Below are 26,341 nucleotides of genomic sequence, written 5' to 3' on the forward strand. Positions count from 1 at the left end.
GCCAAAATTTTAACCGTAAGGCGTTGAATGGCCCAACTTTTTAACTGTTGGCCGTAGTATCAATCACTCCTTTAAGACCCTAATGTATCTCTTGCATTAAAGAACTTTTGAAAATAATGTGATATGTAAGAAATGATCGACAACATGAAATGGTATTGGTATCTTTCAATGATAAATATAAGTTTAATGGTAAGCTTCTCCGTGTTCTGTCATAGATAATGGCTACATTGACGCTTACTTTGTCTCAATGAGTAGTTCCTTAATTTTTTTCTCAATAATTTCTCAGATCTTAGAATATGACCTAAAGTATTGAAATAGTTTTACTTTTTTATGTCCTTTATCATAGATACTATGTATCCGACCATTAGATCAGGACTGGTGAAGTTTGATGTCAGTTTACCCAAGGAACTCCAGAGCTATGCCAGCTACTTATTCAATGAGTCAGCCAAACTTGGCTTACGCAAGCGAGGTATTTAACATGGCTAAAGTAACTGACAGTTTGTATTGGTTTACAAACATATTTCCAGTTATCTATTTTCTGTCGTAAGATTGCAGAGAAATGCTGGATTTTTGTAATGGTCAAGATTTGTGATCTTGGTGTTGGCTTTGTTCTTACTTCGTAGACCTGGTATATTTATACAATCATCGAATGACCTACGCAGTCCAATGCCCGTTCTTAAAGGAAAAAAATATATATTTATAACAGATCCCTCTATGAGCGCCGTGTGCGTTTGTACGAGCAGGGGCATTAAGAGCCACTGACCGTAAATATCGAGGATCGGCCGACAGTTTCAAAATTTCGTAATTCACTTTATTTTTAGAAAGGACCCTTTTAATGAACCTTTTCGAAAATTATATCAAAAAGTGCTATCGCGCTTTGTTTTTCTCCGAAAAATCGAAAAGTTCAAAATACGCCTAAATGGCCGTTGGCCCCCCGTAAAGCTATGAAAAATTATGCAACTTTGGCAACTTCGTACGCTACAACGCGATGCAATCCCGCTAGAGATTCAATGAGTATTTTGCACATTCCCGGGCAAGCTGAAAGATTGGCCTTGACCTCTTGCGTGACAGCCGTTCAACAGATCGCATTACATTTTTTGTCATTTTTTACCTCCAACTCTTTAAAAGCTAGACGCGCTGCCTATGGCGGGCCAAGAAAGAAACTTAGAGGAATTCAACTTCAAGGATAAAACTTTAAGATGACACATTTTTGGTATGCAAATATATCATACAAGACCTTTTTAAAGGCCTTTAAATGGTCGTGACAGCTGTTCGGCGGTTCGCATTTCAATTTTGAAGAAATAGCCCAAACTCTTTTAAACCTGGACGTGCCGCTTATGGCGGGCCAAGATAAAGAATTGGATGAATCAAAATAAAAAAATAATGCTTTAAGATAATGGATATTGTGATTTTTAAGTATATATGGCAGACCTGTTCAGAGGCAACTGAAGTTGAAAGAGACTTCCGCGAAAGAGACGCGAAGTACTTTATTTCAACTGTTCACTATTCAGACTTACACGTAACAACATAGCTAGAAATTAATATTTTCCAAGAGATGAAAGGACCATCTGCTAGCACACAAAATTGAAAGTAGGATTGCATCGCGTTGTAGAGTACGAAGTTGCCGAAGTTGCATAATTTTTCATTGGACAACGGCCATTTAGGCGTACTGAGAACTTTTCGCTTTTCCGGAGGGAAAAAAGCGCGAGAGAATTTTTTGATATAGTTTTCGAAAAAGGTTCATTAAAAGGGTCCTTTAGAAATATAAAACGAATTACGAAATTTTGCAACTGTCGGCGGATTCTCGATATTTACGGTTAGTGGCTCTTAAAAGCTGCACGGCCAAGGGTACGGCCCCGAGAGAAAGAAAAAAGAAAGAGAAGTGCGCGGTCACGGAATAAAAATCTGATTAAGATCAAGCCGGACGGACATGACCATTCTACGTAGTCCATAAGCATGTATAATGCTGATGTTAAAGCTGATCGCCTATGTGGTGCTTTATTCCCAGAAGGAAAACGTTTCTTTTGTTTGTTTGCCATTTAAACGACATTTTTTCTCTTTTGATTTTGAAAATGTTCTGAAACGTTTGTGGTTTCAAAAACTCAGATTCGGAAAAGAACAACAGCAACACCATCTCCAGCAGGCATTTTTTGACTCTAGATTTCTAAATTTTTGAATGAGGAAAAAGAATATGTAAGAATAAAACTTTATGACAGTGATTTACAACTTCGCGTGTTAAGTTTGTTGAAATTTTAAGACTTTTTGCCGTGCCAAAGAAAAAGAAAATGGGCTTAACTCACTGTTTTTGGTATCGCACGACATTTATTGTTTATATTGTCTATCTCTGTGTTTTATCCACTGGTTTCCTTTGACTTTGAATGACTCTGAATGAAATACTGAGACTCAAAATTCTCTTTGTTTCCAATTTGCAAAGATATCTTTGTGTGGTTTGTCTGTTGGATAAAAAAATATGTAAAGGCGGATTTTTCACAGTATTGTGTTCAAGTAAAATATTAAAAATTCTTTTCTTTCTTCTTTTAGCACTCCATTCCCTTAGTGCCGTGGAGGAATTACGAGAAGCAATGGATAAGTACAAATTGAAAACATTCCTTAGTATTCACATCAGAGAAGGTGCATGGCAGGTGGCACTGCTGTTTATGGATGAACTTTCTTCATATAAACTGCCACGTGACTGGTTTGTTTACGCGTGGTACTTCTTTGAGGAGGAGGAGGAGACGATTAGTTCATCGTTATACAGTTCGACGTCAGGCATTTTGAAGGCGTGGCCAACAGAGTACGACCCTGATTTGGTGACATTGTGTAAAGCGATCACCGACAGGGACTGGAAAGTAACCGGATTAATCTTTTTTGGGAGTCGCATATCTGAAGAAGGTTTGAAGAACTTGGGTACAGCTCTTACTCAGGGTAAACTTTACAGCTTGACACTGTATTGCATTGATTTACAAAGTCAGAGATTAGAACACCTCTGCGAAGGGCTTACCAGTGTCAACTGCAATTTAACCAGTTTGAACTTCTCTGACAATGAGTTAAGAGATGAAGAAATAATGCGCTTGTGTAACGTGCTCACCAGTGTCAACTGCAAGTTAACTAGTTTGAACTTCAGTAGGAATTACTGTGGAAGTGAAGGATTAAATCACTTGTGTGACGCACTGGTCAGCACTAACTGCACATTAACCAGCTTAAACGTTAGTAGCAATAGGTTTAGGGATGAAGACATAATGCACTTGTTTACTGTTCTGACCAGCACTAACTGCACCTTAACCAGCTTAGACGTCAGTTGGAGTGGAGCAGGAGACAGATCAGTAAAGGAATTAGCTAGAGCTTTAACTAACAACAACTGTGCATTAACGAGTTTAGACATAAGTTGGAATGGAGCAGGAGACAGAGCAGTAAAGGACTTAGCTAGAGCTTTAACTAACAAGAACTGTGCATTAACGAGTTTAGACATCAGATACAATGAAATAGGAGATGAAGGAATAAAGTACTTGTGCAAAGCCTTAACTGATCCCAACTGCAAACTGAGGAGCCTGGACCTCGGAGGGAATGAGGTAACAGACGTGGGAAAACAGTTTTTGTCTGAAGCGATAACTGGCACTGACTGGGAAGTTAGAGAAGGCCTGTCACTTTTCCGTTCCATTAAGTCAGAGGCATAGAGCTCGGATAGGCTCCTCTTGCTACTTATCGCCTATCACTTAACAATTTCATTTTTTAGAAAGGATAGAATTGTCCAACGCGTGTTTTTTAAACGACTGTGAATATATGATAATTAATTAGATAAATAATTAGTTAGATAACTAACAGTTTGTTAGGTTATGTCACGTTATTGACCATGTCCATCCGTTGTTGATCAAACAGTGTGTTCTAAATGACTCAGTGTGGAAGAGAAAACGTTTGTCATGATCAACAACTGATGACTGGCCCGGTGTCGTCTGACAAACGATTTTTAAATTTTCCCTGATCTTTTTTGCATGTTAAGTTTATTTCAGAAAGTACGTTGTATATAGGCCTTGTTCCGTATAAGGGATCTGTAGGATACCAAGAATATTGAATTCTATTTTTATCAGTTGTTGATGAATGACTTTGTCTTCTGAAAGAGAATAACAAATAAGATGACAATATGTTTGCTAGATTTTGATAACAGATATGTTTTTAATAGTTTTAAAAGTACTATTTAGCAGCTTTATTGAAAATGCTCTCATTCTTGTTAACCTTGCTCTTATTCCTGTTCAGCGTGTACTCGAACTTGTACTTTTTTTTTTAGTTGATGATTTTATTAAAAGCTTAGTTAAGTAGTACTGTACAAATTACCTATGGTAGGAAATAAATTTACGGGCAACGTAGTTTTTTGGGAGTATAATCCTTTTTTCAGTGTAATGGAATAGTTGAGAATATTATGGGCTCCTGATGTAGACATAATCCCATAATCTAATTGATAAAATCGGAAGTTGTTGTTTTAAAATGAACTAAAAAATACCTTTTACCTATACATTTTATATTTGCAGTATGGTAACCAATGTTATTTAAGTACCTTGTACGTAAAACATTTCTTTATACTTGGGAGTAGTTTAAGATGGTATTAATTTTGGTGTAATGTTTAAAGCTGCCCTTGAATGTGAAGGACCACACTAAACCGGAAAGTGTTTTAACCAAGGACTTTGAATTTTTACAAGGACTGTGGTTAAATGTAATAAACATTCAAAAAAAGTAATTTTTTTAAAAATTTTTTTAGTCCCTAGCCTTAAGCAAAAGACGATAATCTCTTGCTTTAAATGAATCTGTCAACAGAAAGGGAAACGTGGCCTAGAACACGCACATCCACTTGCATCTGGGAAATAAAGTTTTTTTTTCTTTTCGGTTTAGATTTCGTCCAGAATAAATAGAAGTAAAAAGCGCGAGAGGAGGGGGTTACTTGTTTCAATTTTTGCTTGGTATGTGCTGCTGGCCTCTCTGAACCTTTTCCATTATATTCAATTCTCTGACCAATAATAGTTCCCCATCTTATTCACTTAGGTAAAGGTAATTTTCGTGATCCCAACTTAATCAACTTAGTGACTTTCGGTAACAATACTCTAACCGCATGTCTTCCCATTTTTCGTTTCCTAATTTTTTTTCTCACGCCTAAAATCCCGAAAATGTGCGACCCCATTCTAGTGACTGTTGAAAATGCAACCCCCTCATAGTCATTCAGTCGTGAAAAATGCGACTCCATCCAGCGGGATATTCCCATTTGCAAATAGAAGGACGCCCCCTCTGCCATCAGAAGCGCAACTCTAAATAGTTTCCTCTAGAGCCTGGTTTAGGGCTCTTCGTTGGAAAAAGTATCTTTTAATTTTAATAATTTATTGGCATTTATACAAAATCTGAGGGTCAAACTTTAAGAGTGTTTTACTGGAGAAGGGAGATCTGTTTCATAATCTGGGATTCCACTTTTTCATTGCTGTTTGTCTTCCTAGAAAGTCTTTTAAGTGTATAGCCGCAAAGATGTGTTTAAACGTTATAAGAGGGACACTGCCATGAATGACAGAACTTGATGAAGAATGTCGTGGAAAGAAAAATAAATAAAAAAGCTGCAAACTGTTCCAATTTTCGTCACATTCCATTATTAGACTTGGGTAATTCCCTGGTGACACCGCTACAAGATGACCTTTACAGATCACCGGGAACATAAATCCATATTCGATTCAGACCCTCTATGGGTTAGGAGGGGTTACTGATCTACGTATGCCATAGGGTTACACTGCACGAAAAATTGGATTTAAACGGATTTGCAAGTGAAGCAAATATGATGCAAATTTAGGACTCCCGATTTGATCTAAATTCGCATTGGAAGTAATGATGATGCAAACGCAGATATTTATTCCAGTTGTATTTGCGCACAATTGTGAAGTAAATATGATATTTACTTCACCTTTGCTTCGTTTTTGATACCTCTGCAAATCAACAAATTTGAGGTACATTTGTACAGATTTGCTCGTAAAAATACTCAGCGATACTACACAACAAAACGTCTAATAAGATATATTTATCATCCAACTACACATCGTAGAGTACAAATAACGCCATAGAGGAGTACAAATATCACGCGGTATTTGTACTCTAGAGTACCGGTTAAACAGGTTTTCTCGTAGTTACGAAAAAAAATGCCCAACAATTTGAATCATATTACAGACGACGAAGAGTCAGAATGGCTGGAAAATATACATCCAAGTTTATGAGATGAATCGAACGAAGAAAAATAGCTACACGACCTGGAAATTTCTTCATTTATTGAAGAAAATAGAAACAGCAACACGACAACACGCCAATTCCGTTCCGCTTCGCATACTTCTGTCAAGGATCCCCCGTAAATAAATATCCGCGAAATTCGCCCGCACTGAAATAATAGTTTGGCGTGTTGGATAATAAATAACTTGTTAGTCGTTTTCTTGTGTAGTATCGCTGAGTATTTTTACGAGTTGTACCGTATTTTGACGAGCCCTAGAATCGCTGAGTATTTTTACTCGTTATTTGTATTTTGACTCGCCCTACGGGCCCGTCAAAATACGGTACAACTCGTAAAAATACTCAGCGATACTACACAACAAAACGTCTAATAAGACATATATATAAGTTATTTAACCTTACTATTTAAGTTGCTTCTATCAGTATCCTGTTGTTGGCCCCACCTTCGAAGTTGTGTTCACAACCATTCTCAATTTTTTCAGCGAGTGAGGTGTTCGTCTCATGATCATAGTTTGTTGTTAAATCGGCCGTCACAGTTTTGCCAGTATTTTCGTAGTTTGAACCCACACATATGGTTCATTTGTTATCCCGTGAGAACTAGTATCAACATTCCACATTTGGTAAGCTTTCAAGCAATGAAGTTCGTGGACCGGCCCATTCCGAAAACACTCGACGTCATTTAGCGTGGGCCTATCACGAACAGCCTGTGCGTTTACATGTGGGACGAGCTTATAAGACAGGAATCTTTGCAAAGCGGTCTTCACAAAACACAGCATTCTGCGAATTACCGTTGTTTACGAAGAGCGAGCCCACGACAACACAAGTTGTTTCACTCTCATCCCAGTTTCCGCGGTTTAAGCAAGGAACGCCTGGGACCGTGAGCCCCCTTTTGGCGACCAAAACGGCTTGCATTTTCAGACTTGGGCTTTCCTACGGAAGCCCGAGTAATAAAAAATGATTTACAAACAAACCCCTTCATAAGGGCCGTGTGCGGCTGAGCGAGCAGGGGCATTAAAAGCTGCACGGCCAAGGATACGGACCCGCGAGAAGAAAGAAGCAAGAGAAGTGCAGCGGTCATGGAATAAAAATCTGATTGGTGAGTAAGATCAAACCCGACGGATATGACCCTCCTCTTAATCCATATGCACATAGAATGCTGATTTTAAAGCTGGTCGCTATGTAGTGCAACTAAAGTGCTTTATTATCGTATTCCCCCCCACAAAAAGTCTCCTCTTTATCAAAAGTAATATTTCGTTATGTTTGCAATGTGAAACCACACTTTTTTTCTCTTTTGATTTTCAAACTTTTTTGAAACTTAAAAAAAGAACTACATCAGCATCTGTAGCCGGCATTTGGACTCTAGATTTCTAGATTTCCATTTAGGAAATAATGCGTTGGAATTAATCTTAATGGCCATGATTTACAACTTCGTGTGTAAAATTTGCTGAAATTTTGAGACTTTTTGCGAAAAAAAAACAAAATGGGCTTAACTTAACATTGTTGGTATGGTACAAAATTTATCGTTTATACTGTCTGGTTTCCTTTGACTTTCAATGATTCAAGAATAATTCCAAACACTGAGACTCAGAATTCTTTTCGTTTTCAAATTCTCAAGGTAGTTTTTCGGTTTGTCAGTTTTGAGACCAAAAAAACGCAAAGGCGGTTTTATTCGCATCAATATTTTCTATTAAAATATTAACGATTCTTTCCTTAATCTTCCAGTACTCCAATTGCTTAGTATCGTGAAGGAATTACGAGAAGCAATGGCTGTATACGAATTGAAAACATTCCTTACTCAAGAGAAGGTGCATGGCAGGTGGTGCTGCTGTTTACGGATGAACTCCCTTCAGAAAAACTACCAGAGGAGTGGTTTGATGAAATGTTGGATATATACTTGGAGTTGTACGCAGACAAGGACGAGGACGAGGAGGTTTTTAGGTCATCGTTATACAGTTCGAAGTCAGGCATATTGAAAGCGTGGCCAATAGAGCACGACCCTGATTGGGTAACATTGTGTAAAGCAATCGCCAACAGAGACTGGAAAGTAACCAGATTAATCCTTTTGGGAGTCGGATATCTGATGAAGGTTTGAAGAACTTAAGTACAGCTCTTATCCAGGGTGAACTTTACAGCTTGACCCTGTTTTACAATGATCTACAAAGAGGATTAAAACACCTGTGTGAGGCGCTGATCAGTAGGGACTGCGATTTAATCCGGTTAAGCGTCATTCGTAATAGGTTAGGAGACAAAGAAAGGATGCACTTATACAACGCGCTGACCAGTGTGAATATTGCCAGCTGACCAGTTTGAACGTCAGTGACTGTGAGTTAGGCAACACGATCTCGTCCCCGAATGAAGGATTATCATAACTTCTCAAATGTGACAAAATGAAGTATAATCATTCAACATCGAGATGACCGTGAGTCCAACGGTAGACTGGAGATACTAAGGTAGCGGAAGTCACAAAGTAAAAAATGGCGGCGAAGAAGGCGTCCAAGAACAAAGATGATCTCGATGCTCAGCTACACGAGGTAACAAGTTTGCTTGGAGAAAAAGAAATATCACGGAAGAGGGAAAAAAGGCCGGAGTGATTTGGAATTTTATAGGGACTACACCACTGGTTTGAGGAAATACAAGCACAAGTATCGGCCTCGCGAAAAAAAGGTGACGAATACGTCGCTCTGCAGTGCAACAGAAGAAGATGAATTTACAATATTTTTATCTTTTGCAACGCGATATCCCCCTAAAATTAACGAATACAGTTAATTGTCAAAACGCCTTAAATTTACTAGAATGATTAATCCAATGTTCTCAACAAGCTGCTGGCCATGTTGTCTTAACAAAGCTCATGCAAGTTTTAATTCACTCAAACCTTAGAGATTGCGATCCGAGTTTAGATTTGGGAGATGATGATGTATAACCTACATGTCATGAGATGTCACCACCATCAATTGTCAAGCGTAAGTTTTTTGGGGGAAAGAATGTTCTTTTATCCAAACACCTGCAATACAACTGTTTTTCACAACATCCCACTTTAATGTAGATCAATCACTTTAATGAGATCAATCGTTTCTCATGCAAAGGTAATGATAAATTGCTAATAATGGCTGGAAAAAATTGGGGTCTCTGTGCTCATTAGTGAGCTGTAGCCTTTTATCCATCTATAGATCTCAATATCAAGGCAAATCTACTATATTTTCAATGTGTACATGCACGAGCATGCGCAAATGATGCTATCAACTATCCGCAGTAAGGGTTGCACAAAATGTGAGGAATCACCTTAAGCTTATTTAATAAGGCATTCTTGGGACAACTTGATTTAATGAAGTAAGTGGGGAGTGTAAAGAAAGAGAGTTTATTTTTTATAGGGTTGTACATTTCATTTTCCATGTTGCCAGGTCTCAATCTTTGTTAGAAAGAAAGTTGGTGAAATCACAGACTAACTGGCATTTAAAAGAAGGGGTGCTAAATTATTTTAAAAAATTATGGTCATGAATAGAAGAGTTGGAATGTGCCAGTATCTATTGATGCACAGTGTGACTAAATATTATTTTTGTTTCATAGAAGATGACCTCTAAGCTGCACTTGTGAAATGTGAAGAGGTTCTTTCCACATTTCAAATTGCATCTTCCAAAACTTGGGAAACACGGATGTCTAATTTGACCTCTAGTTGGGACAACATCAGGAAGTAGCTAATAGAGGCAGTCCTTAGCTGTGAGGGCTTCCCCTTTCCAGACATTTACAGCATTTGTTTGGAAGGCAAAGTCTGTATACGATTTATGGAGTGCCCAAGACAGTTTATGTGCCATTCATGCAGTGAAAAGGTTCACAAGTCTTTGCCTTTTCATGACAGAGATACATATGTAAATGGGTACTTTCATGCTATTCCACCAACTGTTGGAGTTGATGGAAAAGGTTATCACCAAATAATAGGTAATCTCACAATATACAGTGTCCATTTTTTTAAATTATTATTTTCACTTCATATGCTTAATTATACATTTTTTTTTAAACCAGCATATTCAAATTGAACTTAGCATAAGCAAGTAAAGGTGGATGGAGACTCATTCAACAGGTATTAATTAGCTTTAAAGTCATAAGTGGCTTCTTAGAGAAATTTATGATGATGATGATTATGTTATATCACAATGCAAAACAACATTTTTAATGTAGCTTTGCTTCTCTCTTTTCCTTAGATAAGTCTTTTCCAGTCCCTAATATACCAGATCAATGTTCAAGTTGTAAAGAGGCTGGAGTCATATAACAAGTTCCATCTTGTGGTTTCTTAATAAGAGTTAATGAAAAAGGTAATAGTATCTGTTTGCTTAAACTGTCCTGGATTTTTACTTATTTCCTGTATCTAATTATTAAGTAAATTAATAAAAGTAATATGGCTTGCTCTTTATCTCAAATTACTTTTTGATATGTCCTTTTTTGGTAATCAATTAGATTGTAATGCATCATAAGAAGAGACTCATTTTATTAAAATTTTAATTAATTTCACCTTAATTTATTACCTATAGTTATGGGAATTCCTAGTTGAAGCCATTTTACTGCACTTTAATGTTATCATTATTCATGAAGTGAATAATTTCTTTTTCAGGACGATATGATTTGAACAAAGTCATAATCCAGTGTTCCAATTGCAACAGTATCATTCTATCCTGGTCTCTGATTGATGTTGTACAAGCAGGGTTTTGGTGTGAGAGTCCCAGTGACACCAGTTATGTGTTTGACCAACAATTATTCAGGTTATGGGATTCAATCCAAAAAAGAATGCCTGGGACATCAGAAAGCTCCTCTATTCATGGACTTGAGGATGTATTATGAAAGGAAGGGTATGCTTTTCTTTAGTTGAATTAATTTTATTTAATTTTCCACTTATGTTTCTGCATAATTTTTTGTACAGTAGTCTATTGAATGGTCAAAATTGTATTCTGACACATTCTTGCTTAACACCTATCTTTGAATTGTAATATTTTAGAGACAATGTAGCAAATGTATGGGATTACAAGACTTGCTCTTGGCTCTGACATAATAATCTGATTGTCTATAGATTTTTCACATATTTTTAAGTTTGGTGCTAGAACATTTCAATATAATTTTCAGGTTTTATACCTTGTTTGTTTGTTTTTTTTTGAGATTTTTGTGTACATAATATGGTGGAAATCTTACTTTTGTGCTGTCTGCTGTACTTTATCTAGTATTTACTATTACTGACCTACCTAAATTGATATTTCTATTTTTTTTTAGGCACCAACCATCAATCACAGCACATTTAGTAGATCTTTTAAAGGGTGGAAATTCTGCCAGTTTGAATTGGGTCATCTGCAAGGTCACAACTGGATTATTTGCCCTACATGTTCCATCTTTCAGCACTCCTGCCATGTTGATGGAAATATGAAACTGTATCGTTACAGTTCATCTGGAGGGTAGGTTTTATTCTAGAGGAAAGGTCTACACAGAACAATGTCAAAAACACCCAACATTTTATCAATGCTCATAAAACTTGTACAATAGAATGAAGGGTGCAAATTTGTAAATTTTACTTTTATTAGTGGCCTGAATTCAAGTGGCTGTTGGTTATTGCATTACTTATATTTTAATTTGGTGTGTTTTGTTGAGTTTATTTATATTGCAAAGATATATAAAGTTGAGGTTTAATCATTAGGTTAGGCACAATAGTAACTGTTATCATCCATTGTCTTTAATAATATGCAGTTATATCATGAAAAAAATGATACATTTTAGCCAGTTATAATTGTTTTCTTCTACAGACAAAGGAGGCAATCATATTATGAAGATCTTTTTATTGCCAACAAGGGGGATGTTGATAGTCACATGAACAAAGTATGCAAAGCAGTCCAAATCTAAGGTGTGTATATATGCAGTTTTATTCTGATCATTTTATACTAAGTTTATAGCCTCTTAGCAAGCTGTGACAAGTTTCTATATTGGTAGGATTGCATGAAATTTTGACTTTTCTGTTACAGTATTAATAGTTATTAAATGCTGCAACTAGGAACAAGACAATATATGTGGGGGGTATCACATTGGTGGGCTGCTTCTAATAAGGGTAGGAAGACAGCCGAACTAGATGAGACAGGACTTGAGATCGCAGACTGCCGGCATGGTTTGGCACAGTGGGCAGTGAACATGGTGTAAAACATTTTGTAGATTTTTTCCTATCCAGGGGTACAGTATGAACAATGGAGGTCCATTGGCATTTAACTTAAGGCAATTACAAAACAATGAGGACTGACAAATTGGAATCAATCAAATTCAGACTTGTAACTAGACCTTAATTAGTCAGTTACTTCATTTTAGTTAATTGAAGTTATAGACATTCAACTGAAAGGTAAGTTATTCATATCTTTTAGATCGTGAGGAGCTCATTACTGAGCATGCTATTGCTTGGAATCAAAGAAAAATCAATGGCATGGCACAGAGTCTGTCAAATGTTACCATTTCTACTCACGCTTTATCTTATTTAGACTCGTTCAAACAGCGTGCACACCTCAGCAAAAAGATTTCTTCAAACAAGAATAAGCAGTCTTCCCTAATAGATAAGTACAATCAAGAGAACGAAGGCAATGAAGCTTTGCAAGCTACTGTCTCTGAAGTTATGAAGGGGAATTTCCCATGGGGAAACACAATAGGTAAACTTTGTGAATCTTAGTACTCAATTCAACTTGTCTCTTTTGTTGAGTATTTCAGCTTGTAGCTGTCATTTTTGTTCTAAGTATATTTTCATTCTATCATTGATAAAGTATTTTCTTGTACATTGTACAACTTACTAATTTTATACAACATGACACACTTGTGATAGGGGGTAGCTTAGTAGCTACGGTCATTGTGTTGGTGTCTTAAGAAAGACACTATGCTCCAGCACTGCCCCTCTCAAGAAAATTGTACCAGTAAACTGTTCACAACTTCTAATAGATGAGGTCTCTTCCGAGGTGTTGCATTTTTTCCTACTTCTGTCTAACCTGAGCACGCAGGACATTAAAATCAAGAACAACAACAACAACAACAGCAACAACAACAAGCCGCTTATTTTCTTTGCTTTTAAAACGTTATTTTGCAAATAGTAAATGCTAATCTAGGCGGGCCATTGATTGCTTATGCATAAAACTAGATCAATTAAATAACATTAATAACAATTAAGATTTAGTTACGTGTAATATTATAATAGTTTCTGCATATTAAGATTGCTAAAACAAAATGAGGGGAGAGTAATGAGAGGAGAGTAATGAGAGGAGAGTAATGAGAGGAGAATAATGAGAGAAGACACTGATTTTAATTACTTAAAGTTTCCTGTTCTTGAATAATCTCGTGTTTAATAAGAAAGGAATTTTCTTTGTCCAGCATTCTTGGTTATTCATTTTTAATTCTAGCTTTGAAAGACTTTTTGAGTAGCTCTCTTAGATTGCGTGGTATCTCATTCCAACAACTGGTACCAGTTATTGAGAATGCATTGTTTTTGTAATTCAAGTCAGTTTTCATTCGTCCATATAGGTACACCAATGAGAATCAAGAAAGTCATCGTTGAAAAACATGAAGTGATCACGAGATGGGATGAAGAAATTACTCTCGTAAAAAATGAGATGGCAAACTTTGTAGCGTTCTACATGGATGTTACTATTCCTCGGCTTGAAAGGATTGTTGTGGAGTTACAAGATAAGTTGGCACGTGAGCATGTCATAACCATTAGTCTTTCCTGTTCTTAACATTAACAGTTTGCTGTTAATAGAAAATAATCTTGATAAAGCGTTCTTGTTCTTTTTCCCTGTCAAGATCCTAAAAGCAGTTCAGACGTACCACGCGACAACAACGAAGCATCTTTGCAACCCGAGATGGAAGAAAATGTAATTACCTTTATCTTTGTGTTTACTTATATACTTATTTATTTATTTATCTACGTACGTACCTATTTATTTATTTAGTTTTCACACTATCCTTTGCTTCACAATTGCAGTACATTTCGTACTCTTTTGCAATACATTGTGCACTCTTTTACAATAATGTGCTTACACTTTGCTTTACACTACTCTGCGTCCATGGCATACCATACCAACATTCAGACACACTATGTAAAAGTAACGTAGCATCAATATTTCTCTCTGCGATACCCTCTTTCTTTTCGTGTGTCTAGGAGATGAAGTACAGAAGTAGTTCAATGAGTGTGGTGGTTCCTCAAGGAAAGTTGAGTTGTACCAAAAAGGGAATTGCCTTTTGCAAGAGTCAGATTTGTTCTGCAGCTACCAAGTTCAAAGCTGCATTAAGTGGTAGTGACTACGAGGAATATCTGCCTTTGGAAGAGGGTACAGAAAATGATGATGACGTTGACGTTGACGACGGCACGTACGACAGCACTGGCGATTGTTCTGAAGATGAAATCACCTTTAGTTACAAAAACGTACCAGGTGCGGGAATTAACGTTGTGGTACTTGGTGAAGGAATTCCCCATTGCGATACATTTTCATGGAAATTTCCTGTCGAAATTAGCCAGTCAACGCTCGACGGCAGAAACGGCAGTTCGGCTTGTAGTGTAATAGCTTTGATCTTTGCTCATGGAGTGTGGCATGAGCGGCTCGATCTCCAACCTACGCTTGAACTATCTCCTCTGTGGGTTATGTTACTCTGTGCATCAATCAGGGTGGGAAACCGCCTTTATGACCGCTGTCGACACAGCCTACCTCAGCATTTTCTTTCACCCTCAGAGGCAGCCGCTGTCGCAGAACAATGTGTGAGTGTGTCCGTGCATTCGCCCTTGGCTAGACGAGTTTGTGGTGACCATGCTCCCACAACTCCAGTGCACCAGTTATCAGCACTGTGTGATGGCTTCCACGGAAATGCAGCTATACTTATAGCCAACGAAAAGACCGTTCTTTTCTTACCACTAGCTGGTCAATCTATTGCCTTGGTGGACAGTCATCGTCATGGTGACCTTGGTGCCGAAATATTACTTGGTTATCGAAGTCGTTTAGAGCGATTTGTAGTTGCGTGCCAGAAAGTGCTCGATTTAAATGATGATACTTACTGCAATCTATCGTTTATTTATTTTTAGGCCAGGAGAAGTCAGACTTTATCATATCTCCATTTACAAGCCTAGTACGCTGTATGGAACGTGTATTGAATTTTTATTTATTTCAGCGTGTTTGAAAGTCGCTTTATATACATTTTAAGTATTATAATATAATTATTGATAATAAACAATGCAGAGAGGGTTGCGGCAACAATTATTGGCATTTTGTATCAAATACTGAGGAAAGTTTTCTCCCCTACTTTTGTTTTGAGGGCGATCTATTCCCTGGGTTGATCATCGGTCTTGAATATTGAAAATAAAGTATATGTTGTATTTATTAACCATAATTCTATTTTTTTTTTTTAGTTTTGTCTCGGAATGCTTTTATTGATTCCCATTTTCTTTAATGTTTCTAACTGTAACGGTGACATGGTGCAGCGAGGAGGAAAACAAGCAACATTTGCAATATTTTGTTCAGTGCATCTGCCTCCCGGCTCACTACAATTTCCAAGTAGACTGTAAATTTCACGTTCACTTTAATATCAGCATTATTAAAATCGTCTATTCCACTTCAAAAATGTTCCTTTTATTTTGTTATAACAAGATGGACAAACCCTTTGGGGTTGACAAGAACAGTGAGAGCCACTTGAAGTGTTGGACGCACTTTACAACAGATTTCAACCGTTATTGAACTCATGTTTCAAAACCTGATATTGTCTCCGACGAACGTTTCTCGTGGTTATCCCTTGTAATATACCATCGAAATGTTGAGGTTTTCATTTTCTTTGGAACCCTGTAGATCGTCTCACTGAGGCCCTGGATAATTTTTGGTTCCGCAAAGCCGTTTTTAAGGCAATCTGGGGAATACGCCTGAAACTCCTCTTATCAAGACAAGCTCTGTTCATATTAACAATATGTGAATAAAACAGCTTTGTAGTAATAAGGTTTAGGATTTTGCCACTGCTTTCCCGAACGAGAAAACTGTTCGGGGCCTTCGAGAAAGGGGCCCGTGACCCGAGGCACTACATGCTGGAAAGCCTAGTTTTTGTAAAAATCTACCCCGTAAACTCTCATTTCTTTTCATCGTGTAACCATTATTATACCAAAGGGAAGCTGGCGTTTTCCTTTGTAAGCGGTTAAGTTACAACGTGAACTGACAAAATTTCTAAAGACTCTTGCAGATCTGTTGATAGGTCGATGATAAAGAACCGTTTTCGATTTCTCTGTTAGAATTCGGTTGGGAGAAGAGGTCTGCATATTGCAATTTTTTAGCCTAATATTGCCTAATATACTCAATGAGTATTTCGCAATGTTGGACAAAAATTAGCTCATCAGTTACCTCCAACTCCAAAATGTTTAACTGATTTCTTAGGAAAATGTAAATCACGCGTCTCATACTAATTTTTTCAACCTATCACTCCGGTTGAAATTGGACTGGAAATATTACCCAACAATAAGTGACACAGCCTCTACTCCTTCCCTACTCGGATATTAAAGTGTGCAAGTGACGTTCTACGTCATGTCGTAGCAGAAATCTTTAATTTGTATATATCACTTGGAACATATATAGCCAAAATTAGATGTGAAAAATCGCCCATATTTAAGGATATGAAACTGAACCAAACAATTACGGGCCCGTATCTTCACTGCCTAATTTTAACAGAATTTTGGAGAATTTTTATATATGAAGAAGACATTTTTTATCGCTCTCAACGCGAATTCCGCGAAGAGTATTCATCCTAAAATCACTCGATACTTACAGCAACAATATATTAGACTCTCTTCTATAAGTGAGCAAAATTTCATGGTTTAACCATTACTGGTTACAAAGTTATAGTCACAGTCATAGCAAGTGATCCATTTTTAAACCATTGCGCTACTTCTTACCATCGTAGTTCTGTTTTGTGTCATTGAAATCTAATAATATCTACAGCTTGCAAATGTTCCTTTTTTTATATACTAGTGTGCCAAATTTCATGCCTACGCCGTGCAGGGTTTAAGAGTTACAGTTGTTCAAACGAGTGGACCCCTGTTTACGTCCGCCATATTGGATTTTTTTTTAATAAAAAATTCATAAAAAATTCAGCTTTTATCATTTTTTCCTTAAACCTACGCCAAAGTAATTAGCATGATAAGGAATTTACGAATATGGCAAAAAAAAAGAAATGATTTTTTTGAACTTTTTCGACTTTTTCCGCACGTCGTAACTGTTGAACATTAATGAAATCACGTCATACTTACAACAATTAGTTTAGATCAAACCTTAATATATACGTGGACCAAATTTGGTGGTCTATTCATGAACGGTTACAAAGCTACGGGCGTTTAAGTGAGTGTAGGTTTTTAGGCCTTGGGATTGGTACCAACTGACAAAGTCCAGTTGCGTCCTTATAACTCACTGTTGAAATTTTCAGTAAGTCCAGCATATAAAATATTTTTAAAAAATCTTTATTCGTAAGAGTTGAGAGCTAAAATTTTCAGAGAGGATTTGCAGGGTTATTATCATTACGTGTAGCAATTCTCTCATTATTTTAACAAGCATTTTTGATTTTAGAGCTGTTTTAGTTCTACCACTCCCCCGTGGTTCATATGCCCTCTTTATTTGAACATTCTGGCTTCCAGCGCCTGCCCACGTAAGGGTTAGGAAACTTGAAACATACCAAATTGTTGCTCTATTAAAGAGCTTTCTAATGGTATATAATATTTTGTTGCTTATTAAAATGCCATGTCAAAAATGTGCAATAACCTCGTTGTCAATTTCCCCTCCTCTCCTGGAAGTCTTTCTCCTTTTTTGAGCTTTTTACGCACATCGTAACTCTCTGGAAATGTTATGAAATAACTTGATACTTACAGCAACAACATATTAGACTCTCTTCTATAAGTGAGAAAAATTTCGTGGCTTAACCATGACTGGTCAGGCCAATACAAAAAAAATCCAAGATGACGGACATGAAAAGGGGTGCTCTCATGGGAACTGCTATAACTTCCTAACCTGGCAAGTTGGCTATAATTAACCTTACTCGGAGCCTAGAGCATTTTGCTTAACTTTGCATTTTAGACCCAGACTGATTGGAACCCAGACATGCCAAAATAGACTGACTTCACAGCCATGATCTGGAAACCCTTCGCAATTTGGGCTGTCTTAATTAACATTGAAGAGAGCTAAAATTTTTTGAAGACTGAATAACAATATTTTGAACACCGAAAGTATAACTTTGACGTTTGAGAGGTTGAAGTAAAGGTCTGTCAACATGAGCGGTCTTGTGTAAGAAAATTGTCTAGGATAAAAACAAAATAGCCTCAATTTGGCAAAAAAGCATATCCATTATTATTAAAAACTGGATCATTGGATAATGGAATTCAAGACTTTTTATTGGCTTAGCTATTATGGTATATGAGTCAATATACCATAATCTAATATCTGTACATAGTAATATCGGGTTTCTTCTTACAAAATAAAGTCGAGAAGATTTGTCTGTCTTGGGCGCGTTTTTTTTTTTTCTAATAAAACAGTTATTCCACTCGCGCCTCGTTGGCTATCTATCATCTCATATCCAACGCGCGCTCGTGGAATAATTGTTAAATATTTGTCCTTGGACACCATTTCTTCCTCCTGGAGTCGTTTTCTCCGAGCGTCGCACTCGGAAAACCATTCCCTTCTTGGAACGGATAATTTCCGTTGAAAAATATTAGTGCAAATCTTGCTGAAAATGGGCGTTGTTTATATGTTGCATTTTTGATTATGCATCCCAAACCTAACAGATCCCCGTCAAATGATAGCAATTATTTACAACCTATGCGCTAATAACTGCGTCTCGTATTTTCTCTTGTGCAGTTCAAAGGCAGTATATCTAGGTCAAATGCTGGCAAAATATCTATGGTAGAAAAGAGACTGTTAATAAACGGGCTTTTCTGGGAATTAGCTTCAGCGTTAATTGTTTTCCATCGGATACAAATCAAATGCTGTGTATCGAGGCTTGATAAATGACCAAAAACGCTATAAAAAGGGCTTTTTGGTTTGTGTGCGAGTTGGAATCCCTATTCCCGGAGATGTACACAAGTAATCACTACTTCACTACTCAAGACCCTCTTTTTAATCAAGCTTTACTCATTTGTCGCTGACATTTTTTGATCTGTGGTATGCACGTAACACTACTTTGTCTCCCGCGATATACTTTTCGCACCTAAACAGGTTGGAAATAGGTAAGACAAAGAACATCCCTTTCTGTAGATGACTGTTCTCTTCAGGATCGCCCAAAATTACTGGTGCTGGCACAGTTGGCTATTTTATGTAAGTCATTAAAACACAAGCAAACCCTCTTTCAATTTTATGGCGATTAAGGGTCACACGATTTTCGTCTACAATACCAACAGAGAGAATCTCGCCATCAACAACATAAACCACTCCATTACCCTCCTTTGCTGCTACTTGCCCATCCTCAGCGTCACCTACCAGACTCCCACTGCTATTTGTCGCTGTGTTCACATCAGTCACTTGGGTACACTCAGCTCCACTTGACTGACATGCATTGCCACCTGAGGCACCACCCACACCAGCCACCTCACCACGACACGCACTACCTGCCTGACTCCCATTGCCAATTGCTGCACCCCCACTTCAGCCACTTGCCTACACCCAGCACCGACATTCACACCAGCCATCTGCCCATGACCCGCACCACCTGCCTGACTCTCCTTACCAATTGCTGCACCTTCCACTCTAGCCATTTGCCCATACCCATGCCTTGCGCTATATGTCTGACTCCCATTGCCAATTGCTGCACCTCCCACACCCGCCATTTGTCCACACCCAGCACCAACACCCACACTGGCCAACTGCCCATGCCCCACACCACCTGCCTGACACCCATCTAGTCCCCCAGTCTGATCTGCTGGATTCTCTGTGGTACCATTCCCACCTTCTGGTGCGATACCAGTACAAATTACGGACATTGTATCATTTCCAAAACTGAGAGTAACTGATGAATCGTCAGGGTCATCATGCACGGTATTATCACTGCCATGAACGTCTACACAGAAAAATAACGTTTAAAGTATAAGTAATTTTCCAAAAAAATCTAAACTAAATTCAGTTTGTACATTTTGTCCATCTTAACGTGAAAATTTGTTACCTTTTCTGTGTTGGTCAGCATTGTAAAGGACAATACTATAAAAAATTCCAAGACACTCCTATGCCTCCTTTAGAAAATCAGTTGAATAGGACATGACATGTAAGACTTGCAACCACATATCTCAAGGACTTTTCTTATTATTGGGATCTATCATTATTATCAATATCATTATTTCTATCATTATTGCTATTTTTATTAATACCTTTGGCAAATTGTTTGAAGAGCTTTGTGGTTACTCGACCATATTTTGATGCATTGCTTTTATCCGACCCCACAAATTTTAGCCAAGCACCAGGTGTGCCATAAGTATGTACAGATGTATCAGTACCATGTTTATTGAAGTACAAAACAACAACATCCCAGCCATGATGTTGATATAAAACATTTGCCTGAAAAACAAACAACATGAAATATTCTCATTAGAATTTCTGAATATATATCACATTGCAGCAAATAAAATAAGGTCATAGGAAGTAGAATAGAGAGTTACAAGCCTTGCAGTTATAGCAAATAAACTATAGATAATTTATAATAAATTTAGTATTCATTTGTGATCACAGGTGTAGCCTTTAAATACTCCACTCATAGGAACAAAGAGTGTGAGTGTGCGAGTGATTGTGATCACAAGTGATTAATAAATAGTTACAATCAGCAAATACAAATTTTCACTCGGGCAACTTTAACTACATTATTTTATTTAAATTATAGTTGACAATTATAGCCTCTTATTAAGAAAGAAAAATTAACTTACTATAGAAGGTTTGGTAATTAGGCGAGGGTAACTTTGTCTGAGAAAATGTTACAGGGGTCAAGGAAAAGTGTCTGTTGTTCATTTAACAGGTGTCTGTATTAGGCAGGCAAATGTACATAAATGTTGTAGTTTTCACCTAGAAAAACAAAATAGTTGAACATGTATTAAAACTGTCTTGTATCAAGGGTGGGGTTCTGCTGAAAAGGTGATTTGATATTATTATCTTAAAATATCCAAATTTAATATTACTATCATTTACATTTCCACAGTATTCAAAATCTATAAAGACCCCTTAATTACATTATGAAGTGGGGGAGGGGAGGGGAGGGGAGTTAAACAGTTCTCACTCAAAAACAACATACTTCATTGAAATGTAAATTATTATTTTAATAATCTATGAAACAAACAGAAATGAAAGCATTTAATCTAAATAACCATTTAAGCATTTAATCTGAATAACCTAAATAACCTTTAAATGTAAGCTAGATATTCATACCTTGAATGGTCTTTTAGTTGGCCTGAAAACCTCTTCAGAATTTAAATCTGAAATTAAAGAAAATTATGTACTTGTGATGTTCCTAATCGTTTTCAAAAAAGGTTCCTTGGCATCTTCATATTGGTATATTAATTACTTTAAATGGTGCCTGTAAAAGCACTCTATACAGTACAGGGAGCTTAAACCTGATTGGGCCTAAATGCAAAATCTGTGTCTGTATTAGGCAGGCAAATGTACATAAATGTTGTAGTTTTCACCTAGAAAAACAAAATAGTTGAACATGTATTAAAACTGTCTTGTATCAAGGGCGGGGTTCTGCTGAAAAGGTGATTTGATATTATTATCTTAAAATATCCAAATTAAAATTACTATCATTTACATTTCCACAGTATTCAAAATCTATAAAGACCCCTTAATTACGTTATGAAGTGGGGGAGGGGAGGGGAGGGGAGGGGAGTTAAACAGTTCTCACTCAAAAACAACATACTTCATTGAAATGTAAATTATTATTTTAATAATCTATGAAACAAACAGAAATGAAAGCATTTAATCTAAATAACCATTTAAGCATTTAATCTGAATAACCTAAATAACCTTTAAATGTAAGCTACATATTCATACCTTGAATGGTCTTTTAGTTGGCCTGAAAACCTCTTCAGAATTTAAATCTGAAATTAAAGAAAATTATGTACATGTGATGTTCCTAATCGTTATCAAAAAAAGTTCCTTGGCATCTTCATATTGGTATATTAATTACTTTAAATGGTGCCTGTAAAAGCACTCTATACAGTACAGGGAGCTTAAACCTGATTGGGCCTAAATGCAAAATCTGAAGTTAAAAACCCAACTAATGATTGCAATTTCCTGTTGCTGTCAATAATAATTATGGCAACAGCTAACAAACCTTGAAAAACAGAAAGAAGCAAAATAGATCGAAACCTACCAGTCACAACTGACAGATGTGACCTTTTGACCTGGTTGAAGTGAAGCTTTGTTTCCAGAGAGGTCTGCTAGCTAAGATAATTGTCAGCGGTGAAAAATGTAACCATTGTTTTAGGTCTGAATTTCAGAGTATGCAAAATATGTTATTGAAAACTGCAATATAAAGTGTAGCACAGAACCCCTGTGTAATTTAAAGAGTTCCTCAAATTGCCTATATTCCAGATGGCCAGACTGCAAACCAAAAAAACTTCCATGAAGGAGGCATTGAAGGAATATTTCCTGGCACAACACAACCTGTCAGATGGAGGTGACCTGCAAATCATTAGCATTATATCTAGGAGATAAGGAGTTGTGAGCAGTATTACCAAGCCACTTCAAGCTACCAAAACTGAGATTAATAGCTCATTTAATAGCTCATGAAATTTGGCCTGACCACAGAGCTCTTTACCAACCCATTGTAACAAAGATTACTGAAGTTTCTGACCACATTTCAGACAATGAAAACAATGTAATATGAACCCTAGCAAATTTGTTGTAACCATTACCCAGCTAGTAAATAGAATAGAAATAACACAAAAAAATTACCATGTCATTGCAGCGATTTAATTTGGCCTTGTCTACCCTAATTGAGTTTTCATTGATGCATTTCTGTCTGACATTGTCCACACTAGTAGTGATACTTTTTTGTAGGTTAAAATTAAACCAGGCATATTGGTTACTTTGCGTTTTGGTTACATTATTGGTTACTTTACGTCACGTGGTGCAAAATCACAGGACAGTTATCATGCAATAACCCCTGTCCGTGTTGATATTTATCCTCCAATTTTTTCCGTGAAATAGAAACATAGTCAACACAAGAGTTTCAACTTTTCCGTTCTCTATTTACATGGAAGGAAACCAAACTCTTTTTTTTTTTGCTTGCGTCAATCACGTGCATTCGCCATCAGATCACCACTAGCTTTTTTACTGTGTTTATGCACAGTTTAATTGCGATGTGAAAATTAATGGGAGGGTTATAAAATAAATAAACCCCACTCTGGCTTGCTGGTATATTGGCTGATAATGTTCTTGGCTGGGGGATTGCCCTCATAATTTCATATTTGCCCTCGAAGCTTTGCTTCTCGGCCAAATATTCATTTTTTGGACAATCTCTTAGCTGTGGACACTATCAGCCAACATACCAGCAACCTGAAGGGGTTTATTTACTAAATATACCCCATTCGATTTTATATCCATCGCCCAATTTTATAGACAAGACAAAAGAAACAATCAAAGTCAAATTTTCAGGTCCAACTTTTTAATAAAATCTGCGTATCTTTTTAAACAGTGTTAAAAAGATACACCTTCTCGGCCAACTGTCAATTCTTTAGTAATTTGGATATATCAACAAAGTTGAAATGGTAAATTGGCCACTGTTACGATTATAAAAGGTGATGTTTTGAGCGTCAGCCCTTCGTCGGAGCGAATGGAAGAATTGTGGGTTGTGTGTGCTTTAAAGGCAAAAAAAGGAGCTACGTGATTGGTGGGAACATGGCAACAAGAAAAATTTATTTGTGTTTTTCTCGTTGCCATGTTCCCATCAATCACGTAGCTCCTTTTACACATAAGGACAACATTTAATGGCTCTGCCATTTTCCAAGTTAAAAATGATGTCCAGAGTATTGAAAATATTTGGTTATATCAACTACGTTGAAATTGTAAATTGGCCACTGTAATGAGTCAAAAAGCTGACGTTTCGAGTGTTGGCCCTCGTCATTCGCTCTGACTAAGGGCCAACGCTAGAAATGTCAGCTTTTTTACTCGTTACAGTGGCCAAATTACAATTTCAACTTAGTTGACACAACCAAATCATCTTGTTACCCCCACCAACGCAGCACCACAGTTTCTTTTGAAACTTTCAGCCTTTATTGAAAATATTGGCAAACATAGCCCTATCACTCATGTATCAGGGTGGAGAAAGATGGAAATTGCATTGATGAAAACAATATATTAGCTCATGGCCTTTTATTTAATTAACTTTAAACCCCTTGCTATCAGTTGTAGGTGAAACAGTGCGAACTCAAATTGACAGCTTTCCCACGTGTGCAACTATTAGCGTACGAATGACGCCGAAGTATCGGCCGCGCTTAAAAGGAGATGGTATTCTATATATTTATAGAAAACATATGGACTACTGATCAAACAAAAGTTCGAAAATATGTTCAAAGAATACAAAAGCCATAACGTTGACAACCTCAGTGTAATTTTTGCGGCGACTATTTTGGCGACCCCAGTCGAGAAGAAACCGGCAGACGAAACCGTCGACTGCAAGTTAAGCACTTGAGAATTTCATGTATTTCTCTAGCATTACCAGGGCACTCTAAACTTTCATTTTGTTGAGAACCTTTAAGCTGAATGTTAATTGGAAAATTGGAATGCTTGAAAAATATATGTCTCATTCGCAATCACGTACACATGAATATTCACAAGCATCTTAGTCTGCATAATTCATAACTTATACTAAAACAATGTTTCCTTACCTTCCACAACAGCGGACGCCATGAATCAAAATAATAGCCCGAAAAAAAGCGAGGAAAGCGAAACACAAGTCCCCGAATAGGGCACCTACGACAGCACCGAAAAAATCGAAATCAACCGGGAAAATCATCTCTCAATAGACCTGGTACCCAGGGTTCACTGGCCTCACGGTCATCTCGATGTTGAATGATTACACTTCATTTTGTCACATTTGAGAAGTTATGATAATCCTTCATTCGGGGACGAGATCGTGTTGGAGTTAGGACACAAAGGAATAATGTACTTGTGTAACGCGCTGACCAGTGTGAATTTCAAACTGATCAGTTTGAATGTCAGTGACTGTGAGTTAGGAGACAAAGAAATAATGCACTTGTGTAACGCGCTGACCAGTGTTAACTGCAATATAACCAGCTTAAACGTCAGTGACAGTCGGTTACGAGATGATGGATTGTTGCAGTTGTGTAACGTACTCACCAGTGTTAACGGCAAGTTAACCAGCCTGAAACGCCAGTGAGAATTGCTTTGGAAGTGAAGGATTAAAACACTTGTGTGACGCACTGATCAGCACTAACTGCTCTTTAACCAGCTTAAAAGTTAGTTGGAATATGTCAGGGGATGAAGGAATAATACCCTTAGCTAGAAATTTAACTAACGAGAACTGTGCATTAACGAGCTTAGACATCAGTGGAATAGCAGATGAAGGAATAAAGTACTTGTGCGAAGCCTTAACTGATACCAAATGTAAACTAAGGAGCTTAAACCTCGAAGGAGATTGGATGGTGACAGACGCGGGCAAACAGTGTTTGTCTGAAGCAATAGCTGGCACTGACTGGGAAGTCAGAGGAGACCTGATACTTTCTCGTTCCACTGAGTCAGAGGCATAAAGCTCGGATAGGCATCTCTTGTTACTCATCGCTTTTCGTGTAATACGATTTTTTGTAATTTGTATAACAGATGACATTTTTTGTTAGTAGTCTTGAAAAGTACTATGTAAGTTTTAAATTGAAAATGCTCCTCTTCTTGTTTACCTTGTTTATTCTTTGAGACCAATTTAGGCATTGTAAAAACTATTTTAATCTATTTCAAAACGCAAAGCACGTACTCTCACATATTTTTTCTCAGCTGATTTTTTAAACAGCAGAGTTCGGCAGTACTCTTCAAGTTACTTTTAGTACGAAATTATTGTATGGGTAACGTAGTTGTTTTGAGAAAGTAATCTCTTTTCCAGTCTA

General features: G+C 37.2%; 3 protein-coding genes across 16 annotated transcripts in view; 2 read left to right on the top strand and 1 right to left on the bottom strand.

Annotated features, from left to right (window-relative positions):
• LOC111345785 (uncharacterized) overlaps positions 1-26,341 on the top strand; it is a 304,322-nt gene that overhangs the window by 112,345 nt on the left and 165,636 nt on the right. For 6 of the 8 annotated variants that reach the window (XM_088735350.1, XM_088735349.1, XM_088735351.1 and 3 more), the window contains 2 exons: positions 347-469; positions 2,542-4,880. The exons of the other annotated variants lie outside the window; for them this stretch is intronic. In XM_088735350.1, the coding sequence (XP_088591476.1) occupies positions 347-469; positions 2,542-3,674 (1,256 nt within the window). In that variant the 3' untranslated portion in view covers positions 3,675-4,880. Of the gene's footprint in view, positions 1-346; positions 470-2,541; positions 4,881-26,341 lie in introns of those variants that run through there. 8 annotated transcript variants of the gene reach the window in all.
• LOC111332206 (uncharacterized) lies at positions 8,574-15,849 on the top strand. Of its 5 annotated transcripts, none has more exons than XM_088735398.1 (12): positions 8,574-8,907; positions 9,123-9,203; positions 9,808-10,176; positions 10,261-10,318; positions 10,440-10,550; positions 10,847-11,081; positions 11,497-11,675; positions 12,021-12,118; positions 12,738-12,902; positions 13,762-13,935; positions 14,041-14,111; positions 14,399-15,849. In XM_088735398.1, the coding sequence occupies exons 9-12, from the start codon at positions 12,869-12,871 to the stop codon at positions 15,311-15,313; spliced, it is 1,194 nt and encodes a 397-aa protein (XP_088591524.1). In that variant the 5' UTR covers positions 8,574-8,907; positions 9,123-9,203; positions 9,808-10,176; positions 10,261-10,318; positions 10,440-10,550; positions 10,847-11,081; positions 11,497-11,675; positions 12,021-12,118; positions 12,738-12,868; the 3' UTR covers positions 15,314-15,849. The 5 variants fall into 5 exon arrangements, with proteins under 5 accessions (XP_088591524.1, XP_088591525.1, XP_088591527.1 ...); XM_088735399.1 differs by having other exon boundaries at positions 9,811-10,176; XM_088735401.1 differs by lacking the exon at positions 10,261-10,318.
• Positions 19,348-25,181, bottom strand: LOC148721608 (uncharacterized). Of its 3 annotated transcripts, XM_088735410.1 has the most exons (5): positions 25,112-25,181; positions 21,651-21,697; positions 20,606-20,792; positions 19,984-20,301; positions 19,348-19,953 (listed from the first exon to the last, which is right to left on the bottom strand). In XM_088735410.1, exons 1-5 carry the CDS (start codon positions 25,131-25,133, stop codon positions 19,763-19,765), a joined length of 765 nt encoding a protein of 254 aa, XP_088591536.1. In that variant the 5' UTR covers positions 25,134-25,181; the 3' UTR covers positions 19,348-19,762. The 3 variants fall into 3 exon arrangements, with proteins under 3 accessions (XP_088591536.1, XP_088591534.1, XP_088591535.1); XM_088735408.1 differs by having other exon boundaries at positions 19,348-20,301; positions 25,112-25,148; XM_088735409.1 differs by lacking the exon at positions 21,651-21,697 and adding an exon at positions 22,272-22,318 and having other exon boundaries at positions 19,348-20,301; positions 25,112-25,148.

Source organism: Stylophora pistillata, chromosome 10, assembly GCF_964205215.1.
Source record: "Stylophora pistillata chromosome 10, jaStyPist1.2, whole genome shotgun sequence".
In the NCBI taxonomy this organism is placed as follows: domain Eukaryota; kingdom Metazoa; phylum Cnidaria; class Anthozoa; order Scleractinia; family Pocilloporidae; genus Stylophora; species Stylophora pistillata.

Bases quoted from the DNA above. Each gene is read 5' to 3' on its own strand.
- LOC111332206 (XM_088735398.1), top strand. From the start codon at position 12,869: ATGAAGGGGAATTTCCCATGGGGAAACACAATAG. The intron at 12,903-13,761 runs GTAAACTTTGTG...TCGTCCATATAG, and splicing joins CCCATGGGGAAACACAATAG to GTACACCAATGAGAATCAAG. The intron at 13,936-14,040 runs GTGAGCATGTCA...TTCCCTGTCAAG, and splicing joins GTTACAAGATAAGTTGGCAC to ATCCTAAAAGCAGTTCAGAC.
- LOC148721608 (XM_088735408.1), bottom strand. From the start codon at position 25,133: ATGGCGTCCGCTGTTGTGGAAG. The intron at 21,698-25,111 runs GTAAGGAAACAT...CTTTAATTTCAG, and splicing joins GGCGTCCGCTGTTGTGGAAG to ATTTAAATTCTGAAGAGGTT. The intron at 20,793-21,650 runs GTATGAATATCT...TTTGTTTTTCAG, and splicing joins CAACTAAAAGACCATTCAAG to GCAAATGTTTTATATCAACA.